Source organism: Triturus cristatus, chromosome 7, assembly GCF_964204655.1.
Source record: "Triturus cristatus chromosome 7, aTriCri1.1, whole genome shotgun sequence".
In the NCBI taxonomy this organism is placed as follows: domain Eukaryota; kingdom Metazoa; phylum Chordata; class Amphibia; order Caudata; family Salamandridae; genus Triturus; species Triturus cristatus.
This window is the reverse complement of record NC_140590.1, coordinates 135,811,240-135,828,542: the sequence shown is the minus strand read 5'-3', so window position 1 is coordinate 135,828,542 and position 17,303 is coordinate 135,811,240. Positions and strand designations below refer to the sequence as shown.

The window sequence follows — 17,303 nt, the reverse complement described above, 5'->3', positions numbered from 1 at the left end:
CCACATTATACCTGCGTCAGGTATAATGTATGCAGGGTGGTGTTCCCATGCAACAAAGCCTTTTAGGAGTGGTGCAAGTCTATCAGATTTCACTGCGCCACTCTAGGATGCCACTGTGTCAAAACCTTACACCTGCCTCATAGCAGCTGATGCAGTGCTATGGGTGTGGGCCTGCCTTCTGCATTCCTGGAGTTGTGTCATGCTTGTGCCACAACTCCAGCAATTCATGACTTTTGCACCAACAGATACATCAGAATTCCTGATGCACCTGTCTCTCCATGCAATATGGGGAGCCGTATAGTAAACATGGCACATCCATCGTGTCGCAAGGAAGGTGCAGTGAAAACTGTTGAATCGCTGTTTTCACGCAGCGATGCAACTGTTTCCATAAATAAGCCCCAGTACATCAATACGTACCTTTTTGCACTCACCTTCCCGATATTTTGGTCCTCGATATTTGTGACACTATATTCTGTCCAAAATACATTTTTGTCATAGATATTCTATCAGACAGCCCATTTGAAAGATGAGCAGAACTGTTCTGTGGCACTTTCACACTAAGCCTCTAATTGCAAACGGCCCATTAAAATCCCTGCAATTTCCCTGCACTGGGATCACTGTTATTCCTGCTCTTTCACTTAAAGATTTATCCGCTTGCTAGGTACCTAAATCTGGTTAAAAAAACAAAAGTTGCAATTCCTTTGGAACTGGGCCCATAAGAAATTACGTGTCATGCATAAGGATGGTCCTAGTCACCGGGGACGGGACTCCACATCTGTTAATATGCTGGTTCAGAGGTTTACCTGTTTCAGAATCTGAATTAAGAAAGTCTATCACACCTGGGCTCCACCTCAAGTTCTCGTTAGGGATCTCATTCTGGGATGGAATGCGAAACTTAAAATAAACCCGACAACGAGGCATGTTTCAGATTACAGCACATTGGGGCAGGTATGTTGCACTGTTAGACCACACTTCTTTTTAGCTGCTTCACATGCAATTTAATGCTCTGCCATGAATCTCTGACTGACCTCACTGGCCCTCCTAATTGAGCAAATAAGGCATTACTTTCAGATACATCAACCAATCAGGTAAAGTTGATACCTCTATATATGGGTCAGAATTGCAATTAATGGCAGTAAATGCTTGTAGGAAGAGAACTTGAATGGAGGGTAACTCAGTAATCATATTACTAAAACAACAAGCATTGGCAAAGGCTATATGCTATGTTATGCTGAGTTGTAGAGCTCACTATTACCTGGAAGGTCATCCTGGAACTGTTCAGGTGTGACGCCAGTTAAACTTAGGACATAGTGAGACTTTTCAAAAAGCCTGGTCATCGGCTTCTAGTGGAATTCAACAAGTTATGAGGAGGCTCTTATGTGACCCATGCTTTCAAAGTGATGTAGATGGCTCGCCCACAATATCTGTTTTTCCGTATGCGTGGGATTTGTGTAAGCAGGAGTTAGGATGAGAGGATGTGTCTGGAAGGTTTGTGAAAGCAGCTGTGATATATAGAGGTATCCTGGGTCAGAGTTATGCAGTGCCTTGAAAATATGAGCGAGGAGGTAAAATTGTGCTCGTTGGTGTATGCAGAGCCAGTAGACTTTTTTCAGGTGTTGTGCAATGTGAGTGTGGCGTGGGAGGTTGAGAGTGATTCTGGTCACCGAGTTCTGAATGGTTTGCAGACTTCGAGTATAGTGAATGAAAACACAAGCTTGTCTAATGGCTTTGCTAATGTTTTCCTCCCCTACCGCATACTGTCATCCCCAAGAGAAGAAATCCTGTGACATCAATGATGTATGTTTCACTGGCAAGGAGCACACAGGATGTTACTGTGATGGAACAAAACTAGCTGCAGGTCATATCTGCTTTGCAGTTAACCCCAGCAGCGTTTAACCAAAAGAATGATGGGGCAGTGAGGTGGCAAATAATTGAAAAAAACCACCCATTCATGTGCTTCTCTCGCTGCCACTCTGTCTGCCGGACGCCTCAGTTCTCCTTTCTTTCGGAAGTCCTTTGGACAGCAAAGGCTCCCAGAACCCCCACCCAATCCAGACGCTGCTCTCATGCTGTGAGAGCAGCGCCTGCATTGGTCTGAGCGGCCTGATTAGGTGCTCACAAAGGGACCGGGAGCCTGTGCCATTTCTCCACCCAGCTGACCAAAACAGCTGGGTGGAGAAATTCTAAGTGTGCATGTCTGTTTGGCCGGCCTACTACGGCAGGCCAAACTGACAAGCGCACTTATAAGTGCCCAACACTCCTCTTCCCAGTCCCTGGCTAGTGTGCAGAGGATTGCTTGGCCCCACCCTAGACTCAGCAGAAATGTAAAACAATAATAAAATTGTTTTATTACGGTTTTATTTTTCATTCTCAGTGGGGCAATGCCTCTCCGCCGTTGCGGAGGAGCCGCCACTGGCAACCCACAAATATAATTGTTTTAAATTATATTCAGTATTGAATAACAGGAGAATTTTTTTCATATTTATACATTGAATTACAGGGTTCTTCCATTTAGTGGAATCACATATTGCCCACCCTGCCAGGACATTCACTTAAAATGTTAGACTTTTCAGCCTTTGCACCACTTTGATCACGAGCAAGTTCCTGTAGGCACAATGGTCATCCTGGTGTCAACAAAACAAACAACTGCTTCACCACTGCTGGGCTATTTTTAAATCTATTGTAAGGGCTAGATTTGCAAGTTATGGCACATCCTCGGCCTACACTTTGGCAAATATTTAAGAAAACGTGTGATTCTACAGTATTCTGAATGTTGGCCAAGAAAAAAAGTGGAGAGCAGCTGAGGATCCTTTGAAAAAGGCAGCTGAAAAAGATGTCCATTTTGAAAGAGTTGATTTCCTGTTCAGCATGACGTGTAAAATCAGTTTCCCCTTGTGAGCATTGGCCAGCACTTGCCTGTGCTTCTGGGGCCAGTTTATATTCCTGTATGGTAAGACACCACGCAAGCTGGTTTGAAACCTCCACTCATGAAGAGCAGAATTTAATGTTCGAGAAATGTAACAAGCCAAAATAAAAACGTAAAAAAGTACCATTGAAAGGAAGGAATATTCTCTTCTGAAGCATGGTACAAGCTATCAAACGTGCAAGGGTTTCTAACAAGTCTGATCAAGTATTATACAACCAAACAAACTGAAATGTGAGACAACTGAACCACATCTACCATAATACATTGTGTGCAACTCACACTCTGTGAGAAGTACATATAGCATATGAACTGCTATAGAAATGTAGTAAATCAGAAACTGTAGACAATGGCACTTCCAAGAACAAATATTCCTTAAGCGGTTTCTCTACAAATTTGTTAAATTTAACATAAAAATACTCAAAAGCTATAATAAAATGTGTCCTTTGAGGGACGGCAGCCCAAACTCATTTCCTACCAGTTCAAAAGCAGTGGGACAGACCGTCAGTTTTCAAATGGCGGGGGCCATGCTGGCTACATCCTCAGAAAGCAGAGCATCATGCTGCCCCTGCAATGTAGAGGATATGGCTTGATGTCGCTTTTTTATGTCACTTACGAACAGAAAAAAAAAAACAACCACTCAACTTGAAAGAAAACTGCTAGGGTGTGGGGGCTATCTTTTTTTGCTTTTCAGAAGAAACAACAAAGCATTTGGTGCAGGGCTGCCCATAATTTGGTGGCCATGCACCACATTTTCAGTACCTTCACAGGAACCATCAAGACGTCAGCTCCTGTGATCGCTCTAAATAAGGCAGTCCTCGGGGTGGTGGACAAAATGTTCTCTGCTTCTCTGGCAGACGAATGTCCCTTCTAGCAGTAGTGGAGGACTCAAAAAGGAGACTTGATTAAGGAGGCACCGCAGCCATTCTACTTCTTGAACTAAGCACTGCCTTTGACTCGGTTGAGGTTCTGTAATTCTCAAGACTGACTCCATTTTATTGTGCCACCATTTTGTGTTGCCCTCACGTAGGCCTGTGAAGGTAGCCTGGCGAACGAAGTGGCCTGGCCTTCTTAGTCTATGTATACATTAACTAGGTTTCTTTCTGACTCTGGAATGAACTGTAAAACTGACCTCTTCACCTGAAACTGACCTCGCAAAGCCAATTTCCCTGATCGATCTTTGTCTAAGATTGCCAATCAAGATACTGTACATGTAATCATGCCATGCCCTGCAGTGCCATCTAAATCAGATTAACCTTTGTGAACTATGTAATTATAATGTTTTGCCCATATCCTGCTAAAACCGCAAAGGCTACTCACCTGCTGACCCTCCAGATTTTCCATTTGTTTAGGAATGTAATTGGTACAACTCCCTTACATGCCTGGGGCAGGATAAAGAGTATATACGACGTGAAGTAAGACCATTCTATGGACTACCTCATTCAGTTGCTACGGCTTCTGTGTGACGTAGTCACACTCGTTTGAGTTTAATAAAAATGTTCTTTTATATTTCAGCTTCTGTGCCAAATTCTTTATTATTGGTTTGAATGGACTAAGTGTCAGTGAGACCCCTGAGAAGGAGTTTATATTTCTTCACGGTGAATCACAACATCCTGCTCAAAAAGGATTCAAAGGGCTGGAGTATCAGGGAAAGCCCTGACCTGGCTCAGCTCATTCCTGATGGACCGATCCTTTCAGGTATTCAACGAGTCCTTCTCTTCAGACATCATCCTTCACAACTGTGGAGTCCTGCAGGGATCTTCCTGGAGTCCCATGCTTTTTAATCGTTAAATACAGCCACTCGCAGACATTGTAACTCAATTCAGGATCTTCATAGTCTTCTACTTGGATGACACCCAACTGGTATTCTCACTCACCCCAGACCTGGACCCTGCAGCCCCCACTTCGGGACCATGCCTGGAGCTTGCAGCCAGTTCGATGGACAAGTCTTGCCTTAAATTGAATGGAAGCAAAACCGAACTGATGATCATAGGGAACAATCCAACCCCCCCCCCCCCCCGGTCCCTGGGTTGGCTGAAATGTCGAGGCAGGGTATGTTTGGATAAAACTCCATCTGTGGCAACCCAGGCCACCAAACTCTTGGACTGTTGTTTTAGTCTCCATCGAATGTTATGTAAAATACTTTACCTGCATCCACCGATCCAGGAGGCTCTTAGTTCAGTCACTGATCCTCTTCCTCTTGGACAAATGCAACTCACTCTACCTGGGTGCACCCAAAGCAGTCATCAGCAAATTACAAGTTGTGCAGAATGCAGCAGCATGTACTTTGTTAAAAATACCCAGATACCCGTCTGTGAGACAAGATATTACAGACCTAAGCTGGCTCCCAGTCGCCCAAATAATGAAATTGAAGGCCCTGTGCATTGTGCACAGAGCCATCCAAATGCAAGGACCTCAAATCTCTCATCAGCTCATTGCCCCCTACATCCCTAAAAGGATCCTTGGATACTCTAATGCACAAAGGGCCACAGTTCCTTCTAGCAGAAGAGGAGAAAGTGGAGGACGGTCCTTCAGCTTCAGTGTATCCAATCTCTGGAACTCCCTACCCCTAGCATTGCGGACAGTGCACAACAAACTGTCTATCCGTAAACTACTCAAAGACTTGGCTATTCAAGTACTAGCCCCAGACGGAGTATCCATTATACTCAGGCCGGCTTTAGCACTGGTGGTGCCCTGTGCGATAATGTTTGTTGGTGCCCGCCCCATTGACCACCTCTGCCACGGATTCCCTCACTACCACCATTTGACGGTACCCCTAAAGTCTCCATAACCACTGTCTCTTCATTTAGTTTTATAGCACCACTCAAAAGTTTAAAGTTTCAGAACACTTTACATCAAACACACATTGCACAATCATACATGTGTAATCAATGTGTAGGAAATGTTACATAATACAGAGGCCTACAAGGTGTAGGAGTGGCATATCATCCATTGTGGTAGGCAGTATAGTTGAAGAGTCCTTGGTCTGGAAAAACACAAATTCAGAATTTAAAATGCAACACCATTGTTATGGGTTTTCCTTAATAATAAGAATTGATTTCTACCCAAATGAACCCTTTTTGCAATACAATGATAACGAAAGACAAGGCAAAAAACATATTGCTCAAATATATTCCTTGCAGTTTGCATGCAGCTGTTTGATGACAGTTAATAGTTCACTGCTCTATATTAGGACTTTAACTTATAAACTGCAAGTAACAAAAGGATCTCTGTGACGAAAGCGGTAACCCACTGATATTTATATTATGTGCGCTTTGTGATCTGAATGGGACATGTTCTTTGCAGCAGGCATATTAACCCTCTGCACTACGATGAGTCAAAACTTCCAAGATTCCTAGATAAAGCTCCTGTCTCTCTCCAGGAAGAACATTAATCAACGAAGTTATCTTGACATGTTTAATGATGCCTGAAAACTGCTGCCACAAGGAACGCAGCATCAGGTGCTTTTAAAATGTTAAAACAATAAACATGGCGCCCCCGCCCAAGTCAGTGCCCAGTGCAATGGCACCGCTCGTACCGCCCTAGAGCTGGCCCTGTTTCTACTCAGTGTGGTTCCAGCAGCGATGGGATGCCTACGGGTCCCCATGTGCTCTATAAATGTGATTAGTATAGTATAGAAATGTTTCAGCTGTAAACTGTATGTACTTCCTGAGGACAGCGGGCTACTGCTATTCACAGACCTTTCAGGTCCAGGTCACTTCCGGCTCCACAACATTTTGAAGGATTTCCACACCAGACCTATATACCAGTATCAATGGAACTCTGGATGCCATAGTACAGGAAGAGTAACTAGTGTTGGAGTTTAAGATAGCTCTAAGAGTATTGATGCTAGCAGGCTAAGAACAAGATACTTAACCTTTGATGCTATTTCTTGTGGATATGTCTCTGACCTCTGTTTCCTGACCTTTAGATTAGTCCCAGCTGCCAGACTAAAAGTATTTGCTCCTTTGCACCAGCAGGTGGCGCCTTTGCACTATACAACAGCCTTGCCCCTCCCTGGAATAAAAGGTTGCATGTAGGCACCCCTCCTGCGCACTCTCAGTATCTTGCTCTCCTGGATGACTTCAGATGCCAGTCAATCATGACAATATGGATGTTACGGTGTGGTAAAACTAGCTCTGGGCCTTTCTGCCAAAAAAAGTGTCCACTCCCCGTAACAGGGGAGAAGGGGTTGAGAAATCTGCAGTTAGATAGAGTATCCACCAGGAAAAGTGAAAGTGTGTAAATTATTCTTCTGATTTTATTTTCTAACCAAATCTTCCTCACATTTAGAAGAGATACCCAAGAAGTGCCCCTTAAAAGGGTCTTAGGAGTGGCCTCACTCTGTGGAACTGGCTGTCTACCCACCAGTGCTTGGCGAATGCATGCAAAATAACCACATAGCAGCCTGCCAGACAGAGGAGGGACAGCCCTCGCCAATGCACTGAGCTACCTCTGGCTTGGATGAAGTGAGATGGTAGGCATTCCGACTGGCTTCTTCTTGTCCAGGGCATAGCATGTGTTTATGTACAGATGATCCACCTGGAAAGGGTCACTTTCTGCACTACCTTCCCCTTCTTGGCCCCGGCCAAGCCTATGACAAGCTGGTCATCTACACAGCATTCCTGGTGTGCATAATATAAAAACTAAAGGCTCTTCTCAGGTCAAGCCAATGTAGCCTCTCACCTTATTCGAGAGATGTGGCAGAGAGAACAAGGCAGCAAGTGGGATGGACTAACCCATGTGGAAGGTGGACACAATACAACCTACCTGCAGGGGATTTCTGGTGGTCCCCTTTCTCCACTCCAAAAGGATGCTCTGAGGGTCTGCACTAAGAGTGCATTACTGTACTGTCAGTGCACCCCCTAAGAACAAGCTTGTCCCTATGCCCACGCCCGTAATACAGTGCAGATGCAGAAGCAAAGAAATTCCCTCCTTTGCATGGGGCCACACTCCCGTGCAAATGAGGGAACACCCTCACACGATAAGGCTGGAGCTAAATGTGTGCCAGCGCTGTCAGTGTTATAGAATGGGTAGCACAAGCGTCGGCGGCCCCTTCTGCAATATCATGGTGATCTGGGGATGTAAAAAGCAGGCAAACACTCCCATTGCGCCACTGAGGTCCTTTCTGTAATACTAACCGTGGTTCTAGAAACCTATTCAACCAGCTTCACTTGGGAAACATAATCACATCGAATCACTAAGATCACAGAAGCAACACAAATGGGTGTCCAATGACCGGAGTCCTCCAGCATTCATCCCAAGACTACAGAAGACTAGAGACCTGAAACTAACGGTGAATACTTGTTAGTTTGGATGACGACCCCCTTAGTGTCTATATTGTAACACAAATGTTAATAATCTGAAACTAACTGTAGAACCTACAAAACCATTAGAAAAAAACAATTTATTTGAAAATAGAAAATAAGCTCCACAATCCATAGGTTTTGTATGCCAGCAATATCAAAGTATTTTACAGCCCATTCTTGTAGGAATGTTGAGTGTAATGTTATCTCCTCTTCTGCAGACTTTTCAAAGTATGAAAGCTGCGGCGGCATCTTAACAGCCATGTTGCAGGTCTTCCTATGTTTCTGTGCAAAAAAGAGCTGAAAATGATGAGCACTTGCTCCGAAAGAGTCCAGCACTGGGTGGCTTCATGCCAGTGTTCTTGAGCACCATCGATTCTTTGTCCTGCTTCAGGTCTTCTTCAGTTCACCCTCTACTGAGCTTCCTTCTTGAAGGCCGCCAAGGCAACAACACCTGCCCGCGAATGAGCCACAAGAAGACCACAAGTGGAGGGAAAGAACAAAGGTCAAAGGTCAGTGGATAAGAAACCAACATTCTCAATATGTATATCAAACTTTTAAGTAGACTGTACAGCTTCCCCCAGCTCCGCAGTGTGACAAAAGCACCTCACATAAACCAGCAACAAGCAAAAAACAAACAAAAACTGAGAGTGATGTTTAGCTTCCAAGCAAAAGGCAAGTTTCAGACCCAACACCTATGTGCCTTGTAGTTTCTAAAGAGAGAGCTCTGATGTTAGCTTCTGGTGCGCGTGCAACACTTGGGCATATGGGTGAATGCTGTCTTCCTGCTGCAGGAGGTCTCTTATCACTCTGGGCCCACTGTCTACTTCATTAGGTCTGCGCATGCGTCACTTATAAATGGAGGAGGAAAACATCTTTCTGAGGAGCTTACCACCTGCCTCACTGAATGCTGAGATCCCCAAATACAAGGCTGCCTGGAGCCTAATTAAGAGTTTAGTAGACAATGCGCTTCATCGCAAACAGAGTATGCTGCCCGCCAAAACCTGGGTCCGCCCGCCTCATTTAGAGATAGTCAGACCTTAAGAATTCTGTTGCGGAGCCTCCAGCGGCTCAATGGAGTGGAGGCTGCCAGAGTAAGGACATTGCGTCATCTGCCCTATTTAGAGTGAATGTTGTAATGTACCTTTCCCTGTATGTCACTGCCAGGAATAATATGGAAATGAGGTGCAGGAAACAAACTATGACATCATCCACACCCTTGTGGAACAGTCCATGCGCGCCTGATCCATTTGTTTATTGTTTCTCAAAAGCAACAATCACTGTTTCACATTTACATCCAATCCATTTATATTTATCAATTGATGTTATATTTATTGTCTACATTGACTTTTAATATTTATTCATTTGCTCATGTAACTACTTATGTATCATATATTTATATATTTCATATTTTTTTTCTTTTTATCCAACAGCAAAATGTTATTCCTCCATTAATGTCTTTCATTCTTATAATATTTATTAACAAATGTATTATTGTATTGTTCTTAACTTGTATTATATTCTAAAACTCAATAAAAAATTTCAACACAAAAAAAAGCAAACCGCTGCTTTGTTTGCAAGGACCGCCGGGCCCGGCAGTCATCTCTAAATTTAGCAGGCGTCATTCCATCCAGCTGATGGATGTAATGTTATTTGCCCCACTGAAGCCCTGTGCTCTTTCTGCCAAACACATACTCAGGCCCTAAGTCTTGACTCTACCTCCCACCTCTTTTGTTCAGCATCCTACGATACTTGTCTCTTTATCTCATAAAAACAAATGCTGCCTGGTTTCGATTCCACCTTATGCTTCTTATGCCCTTCACCCTGCTCTTTCTGTATCTTTATCTCACACTCTTTCAGGTTCTTTGCATCCTTGCCTTTACATTTGCACTGTATTTCTCATCTTTCTCTTACTGATTTTTCTCCATGTTATGCCTTTCTCTCTCTAGCTCGTCTAAAGATGAAAAGTGAGTTCTAGTCCCCATCAACTGCAACCACTGCCACAAATTATGCATTGAAGTTGGCCTCTTTTTAATGATTTTTCCTCAGTATATTGCTGCTCAGAAGAGGCACCCAACTCTAATGATGCTCCAGCATATTACTCATGCACATACCCCCTGCCCATGTGTTTTGGGTCGTAAGCACTTGCCACTTAGCTTTAATATGTACTATTGTGCTGGTGTGTAATGAAGATATCATTTTCAAAGATGAATTTTCAAACTTTTGTTGTACTCATATCTGGACATTTCTGGGCTGATACAATGTCTTCCCATTCAGTGTGTGATTATATGCCAGGACCCTTTCCTGTGGTATTGTTGGCATTGAGATATGAAATGTTGGTATTTGCCACATCTATATGGTTCTTGACTATGTTATGCTAGTCCATATGAAGCAGTGGCAAGATAAGGTACTTAACAACGTAATTTTTATAGTCTGGCTACTTACATCTTTAGATTTTTGGCAAGATGCCGCTGTCATGACTATAAACAGCCCAGAACTGCATATAACAACACAATACACACTATACAATATACAATGCATCATACAATATGCAGAAAGGAGCTTGAATGGCATGCTGCTGATGGTGCAACTTCATTTTAAGTAGTCCCTTTTGTTTTACTTATTTTGCGTTTGTATTCTATATTTTGTCTGAGTTGACAATAGGCTATAAACCTCAGAACAAGAGATACATTGATAAACATCCCTTAGATGTTGTTGGAATTAGAATGTGTACATGGTGCACAGTTGTGTTCCCATGCCCCGAGGGCCTGACTGTGAGCATTAGGTATCCTGTTGTTTCATTTTGGCTTGAGCCTCTCACTAATCTAGTGCCTGCATGAAGGCCTAGGCTTGTTTTGTTTTTTGACATGTGTGAGGTCCTGGACCTGTCCTCTAACCTGGAGGGGTGCAACAAGCATGCTCTCATTTGAATAGCCGTGGACTACTGTCCTTGTCATTGATGTAGTAGGTAGCGCAGGTAGAGCGACGGTGGCAGCGTCATGTTAATGGAGCTCTGCACCAAACACCAAACAGCGAAATGCATTGACAGCAGTTCCTGCCAATGCTTCATAAATGACCACCAGCTTGACAGTCATTTATAAATACGGCGGGTGGTCCCACGGAACTACGTGTCATCCATCAGGATTTAAATCAGGCCCCTGGTCTTGAAGTTTATTTGAATTAGGAATCAGCACTGAAGATCAAGGTGAGACTTGATAATAATGTTAGTTAGTGTTAAGTATTGGCTTTGGGAATCACGGTGGGACTTGGTATTAACGTTTATTGGAGGTAGGTATCAGCATTGAGGAGCATGGTGAGAATTGGGTCCTCATCACTATGTCGGGGGGACGCACCATTGCGGAATCGGAACTAACTCACCTCCAGTCGGCAGCAACCGGAGGCCACTGTGGCAAGGGGGCCCTGCTAAGGACTTCCAGAGTCACTTCGCGACAGGCTTTTCATGTCAGAAAGTGACATCATAATCCCCACGGCGTAAACGCAGTACATAGGAGATTATGAGTGGCTTCCGACTGGCCGACGGGCTCCATGAGCCCGTCGGAAGCCAGTCAGTCTGACCGGCCGGTTTCAAATCCGACAGCCTATATCGTAATAAGGCTGTCGTCTTTGAAACCAACGATGCAAGACAGAAAGCCTCTGACCCATGGTCAGAGACTTTCCGATCTACATTGTAATATGGCCCTTGTTATTAAAGTTTATTGGAAGTAGACATTGGCGTTGAGGATCATAGTGGGACTTGGCATTAAAGTTTATTTGAGGCATACATCAGCATTGAGGATCATGGTGGGACTTGATGTTAAACTCTATTAGATATCGGGCCTCACCTGCCAACAGACTCAGTGCTGCAGAGACCCATCCTAGGGCATACGACCAAGAATATAAAGCATTGACTCCTCCAAATCCAGTAAAGACACTCATAGCAATGATGGCACTGCAAGCTGGGGACAAAAGAAACAACATGAGACTTCTCTTCACTCAGGGAAAGCAGATGAGTCCAGAGTCAGGAAAGAATGTTGACTGTTTACTTGGATCACTTATATTTGTGTCATGTGGAAAAATCATTATAGTCATAGCTTCATTTAGACTCATCCTGTCCTTTTGCACTAAACAAATGTTTTGTAATTTTCGGGAAACTTAAATAAACAGAAATCAGTCAGTCAGTCAAAGGAATGTTTTATTTAGATCATTGGTCTTTAAACAACACAGTTACACATATATTCACCTTATCTTAAACATTTAACAAATTAAGTAATAAATATTGCAGTATTAAAATTTCAACAACAAAAATTCATACTCCAACCAATACAATTTAAAACAGAGAGAAAGCCATAATATTTAGATTCAACTTAATCCTCATGTAATCAAAAAGTTCTAACAAAATTGTCGGAATGCCATTATTTTAAAATTGGATATTTGAACATGTCGGTTCTTAGCTGCCGTACCTACCTTTTAAGATATGCATTTTCAATGTATTATGCAGTGTTTACTCATTAGGACATTCTCATTTAAAACCAAGATAAAAATGGTGACATTTAAACTTCCCGATTATATCTGTACCATTTCATTTCTTATTATAACTGCAAAAATAATTTATCTAAACACCAATTTCATTTTATTTCTCCGAGCATGACTTTTTAACTGCAGTCATAAACCTTCCATTAGCAATTGCAATGTCCAAGTAGTGCATGTCAGTAAGAATCTCTGCAGCCTGAGCTCGATTTGTAATACCATATTTAAAAAACAATGGGCGCAAAATCAATTTCCGCAAGGGCAGCACCTTTAAGCAATTCACAAACATGTGCAAAATGCCGCATTTTGTATGGAGCCCGCATATGCAGTTCGCATCAGGTTGGAGCATTTCCATTTTTGTTTACCCATTTACATAATAAGGATTAACAACAATTCTTATTCTTAATAAATTCGCACCTAAGCCAGCGATTTAGCAAGATATCCAGGTAAGGAAACCAGACTACCTTCTGCCTTGAATTTAACATAAATTCTGCTGATTTTTTCCCACACAGATACTGCCAATCTATTTCCCGGGATAATTCTCTCCCTATTGACCTCAGCTCACTCTTGTAGACTGCTACTTGCAGGGTTTCATGACATAAGCTCACCTTCATATCCCTACAAACAGATTTCAGATTATTTCTGACCCCCTTTGCCCATTTTAGTTCACTGTGCTGGATCTTGTTTTTGCACCAATGTGAGACTTTCTGTTCCTCTCCCTAGCCCAGTCTTTTCCAGAATCTTATTGAATCCATTTGGGCCAATATGTGTCAAGAGGTCAGACCCAATGTTAAGAGGGTGAACAAAGAAGAGATGGGGTCTAGGGTAAGGTACTAGAGATGGGGGGAGAGAACAAAGTGTCTCTTGTTGCCCTCACACACCCCGAAGGATGTCATGCTTCATCATCGGGCGTGTGCTCCTCGTCGGGCCGGCGGTGCAATGCCCTACGGGTCCCCCGAAGGGTCTCTTTGGCGGAGATCTTTTTAGAGAGCTGCCGATGGGTGCATGCGGGTATGTGGAGGGAAAGTACCGGGATAAGTGGTGGGGGTAGTGTGTGCAAAAAAGGGATACAAATACCTAAGGGTTACCTCAGGGAGTATTTTAATAAAGAGGTACCCTTGGTACAATAAAAAATCGTAAGTTAATCGTTACCTTTCAAGACGTAATGTGTCTAAGGTAGCTGGCAAAAAATGGTCGACATGTTTCGCGCCTTAAGTGGTCGAAGCGATCCCTGGCGTTTCATCAGGACCAGTAAAAGTGGGTGATGTGAAGAGGGTGCACAGACTAAGTGTAGTGGGAGGGGTAATAATCACCCTCTCACTGGGCACAAGGGGGGTTTTGGTGTCTCCTATCCAGGTTGTGTGTGATAAAGGAGTCTGTTATGCCCCCTTTGCAATAGACCTAGACCAAAAAGAAATAATAGAGATAACACAAACAGGGGTTAAAATACACATGCGGAAGTGCCATCTCCTTCGGCATATGTAGGCAGGGGTGGAATACACACACTGCTGGAAGACAGTCATACTTTCACATACCAGTGGCACAAGTTCTCTTGATCTTGGTAGAACGAGCAGTTGTAGGTGATATCCCATGTTAGCCATATATGATAAGTATCGGGGCCCGGGGGGGGGGAAAGGAGGGTCCCAGAGTCCAGCAATAGTGGGGCTGGGTGACCACTGCCTCCCACGGGCATCCTCAACCTTCACAAGGCCAGACAGTAGGTTCACCAATCATGTAGCGACAGACGAAAGCCACAAAGGAAATAATATTGCTACAATAGTGGCTTCACAAGCAACCCCGCAAGTTCATTGCGGGACAACCAAGGGGGTATTCTTACCTAAAAAGGGAGTTGGTGTTACTCCTTGAGTTTAAGCGGCGTAGGAGGCCCACACCATCTAGGGCTGATAGCCGGTGGTGGCAGGTATCAGCAAGGAGCCGGCCAAGAAGGGGGAGGAAAGAAATATCAGTGGTAGAGCATTAGAAACACTGCATACATCTATTTGTGGCGCACAGTAGAGACTTTCGTTTAGACGAAGAGTGTTGTTGCCTCGAGAGATACTCACGGGTTACTCAGGTGACGGCACTGGAAACCTGCCCGGTCCAGACGCCAGCTCGAAGGTAGGCAAGTGGGCCGGACCCGTGTTTTTAAAGTGTGAGGCCCAGGTACGTGGGATGTGCCTGTTTCCGGTTTCGCAAAAAACGCTTAGTCAGTGAACCCGGAGCTGTTCATGCATGAAGGATTCCCGGGTCTCAGTGTTCTCTCGCGCATGCGTGTCTCGGTGTTCGCGCATGCGTGGTGTGAATAGTGCTTTACTTCGCGCATGCGGGACATGAAGGGACTCCTGTGTTACTATATCGGGGCAAAAAAAGCGGGGGGTTCAAACATAACTGTATGTGGTGTATGTATGCATCAGCAGTCATCGTGTATCTCCAGTTTCACAGAGAAGGAGAAACCTCATAAATGGTATGAAAGCGTGATGTTAGTAACACGCCCTAGACAAAGGGGTGGTATCCGTGAGGTATCCAGGCGCCTAGGTGTTTGAAGAGTTCCAATCTCCAATTATTGAGGTTATTCTAATAGCTCCAAAGCAGACAAACTGGTATCGTAGCACGTGGCAAAGTATGGCTAGTAAAAGACCGTCCTGAGTGGCATCATAGGTGGTCTGAACACAGGTTGCTATCTTAAGGTTCAGTTTAGTACCTCAAAGAAGGTAGAGTGGTAGGTGGGCAGATAGCCACACCCATACATAGTGTGCTTAAATATTGCCTTTCACAGTTCAGACCATGGAATATCGTCATTAAGTCCCTGGGTATCCGTGTGTAGGCGGTGAACCCAGCGTTGTTCCCGCCTAAAGAGGGAATCACTGGTCCAGTTGGTGTTGGATTCCAGGATGGTCCAATGGATTGCCTCACAGGGGTGACCCTTCTCCAAGAAGTGGTTTGTCAGTTTAGTGGCTGAGCGAGCTCGCCTGACAGTGCTTTTGTGTTCACTAATCCTTATCTTGATGGGTCTGGTGGTCATTCCAACGTAGTACAGATCGCATGGACACGAAATCAGGTATATGCAATTAGTTGTATTACAATTGGTGTGTCTACGTTGTTCCCATTTCAGATTGCCCAGTTGTAAGGATTTGGTGTGTCGTGTGGAGGCACAAGCACTGCATGTGCCGCACGGATAGTGGCCTTTGACTGCTGGGAGGTCCCACAGGGTGTTCTCTTTTCTCATCTGTTTGGGACGTGGTCGTGTGTTGATCAGCTGGTCTCTAAGGTTTTCAGTTCTTTTGAAAGCGAAGCGAGGTGTCGGGATGTTCAAGGCATTGCTGTTCAGAATTTCCAATTGCGATTAATGATTTTTTTGATTTTATTTGAGAGAGGGGTAAATGTGGTAACACAGGTGATCAAGTTATTGGTTTCGGGCTCTCTCGTTTCTAGGAGGCCCTCACGTGTGTTGTTTCGGGCCCGTTTTTTGGCTTGCTTGATCACTTTTACCGGGTAATGCCTCTCTGTCAGGTTCTCTGTCAGGGTGTTGGCTTGCATTTCAAAGTCCTGTATCTTGCTGCAATTGCGTCTAATTCTAAGGAACTGGCCGTATGGTAGATTTTCCCTTAGGGCTTTAGGGTGGTGGCTCTTGAAACTAAGGAGGCTGTTACAATCAGTGTTTTTCTTATATGTGCTGGTATGTAATCCCCCGTTTTCAAGTTGAATAGATAGATCCAAGAAAGGGATTGTCTCCTTACTAGATGTCATAGTGAAGCGTAGATGGGGGTCTTGATTGTTAATCCATTCGAAGAATTCTAGTGTCACGGAAGCCGGACCCCTCCATAGGATCAAAACGTCATCGATGTAGCGTTTCCATGTGATAAGGTGTTCGTGGAATGGGTTGGTGCCTGTGAAGATGTGGTTAGCTTCAAAATGGGACATGTACAACCCAGCCAGGCTCGGCGCGAAGGTGCTGCCCATACTGGTACCTTGTACCTGGTGATATATGTTGGTTTTGTACATAAAAAAGTTGTTGGTTAAAGCCAGAGCAATGAGTGCCGTAATGAAGCAGGCCGGAGTTTGGGTGGGGAGTTCTGATTCCAGTAAAAGGTTGCTTACGACCTCGATGGTAGCCTCCTGCGGTATGTTTGTATAGAGCGCTTCAACATCCAGTGTCAATAGTAGGTTGATTTCCTCGGTATTCTCTTCATTGATGGTCCGGATGAGATTAAGGACGTCGCGGGAATCTTTGAGGTATGCTGGTGTTGCCTGAACCAGAGGACGTAAAAAGAAATCACTGAACTGGCTCAGAGGTTCCAGGAGGGAGCCAATCCCAGATACGATAGGGCGGCCTGGGCACTGGGTAACCCCCTTGTGGATTTTGGGAAGGAGATAAAAGTAGGGCATCCTTGGTGTGAGATTTACCAGAAAGGCTGCTTCTTTCGGCGTAATCCATCCTTCTGTTGTTGCTTCATTAACCATGACACGGATCTGACCCAGTAGTCTTGCGGTGGGGTCTGTCTCAAGAATCTCGTAGTATTCAGTGTTGTTGAGTTGGCGTAAACACT

General features: G+C 44.2%; 1 protein-coding gene across 2 annotated transcripts in view; it reads right to left on the bottom strand.

Annotated features, from left to right (window-relative positions):
* Positions 1-8,315: 8,315 nt before the first annotated feature.
* LOC146809033 (lens fiber membrane intrinsic protein-like) overlaps positions 8,316-17,303 on the bottom strand; it is a 97,669-nt gene continuing 88,681 nt past the window's right edge. For both annotated transcript variants that reach the window (XM_085615838.1, XM_085615837.1), the window contains exons 4-5: positions 12,072-12,185; positions 8,316-8,683 (exon numbers count right to left, since the gene is read on the bottom strand). In XM_085615838.1, the coding sequence (XP_085471964.1) occupies positions 8,643-8,683; positions 12,072-12,185 (155 nt within the window). In that variant the 3' untranslated portion in view covers positions 8,316-8,642. The remainder of the gene's footprint in view (positions 8,684-12,071; positions 12,186-17,303) is intronic.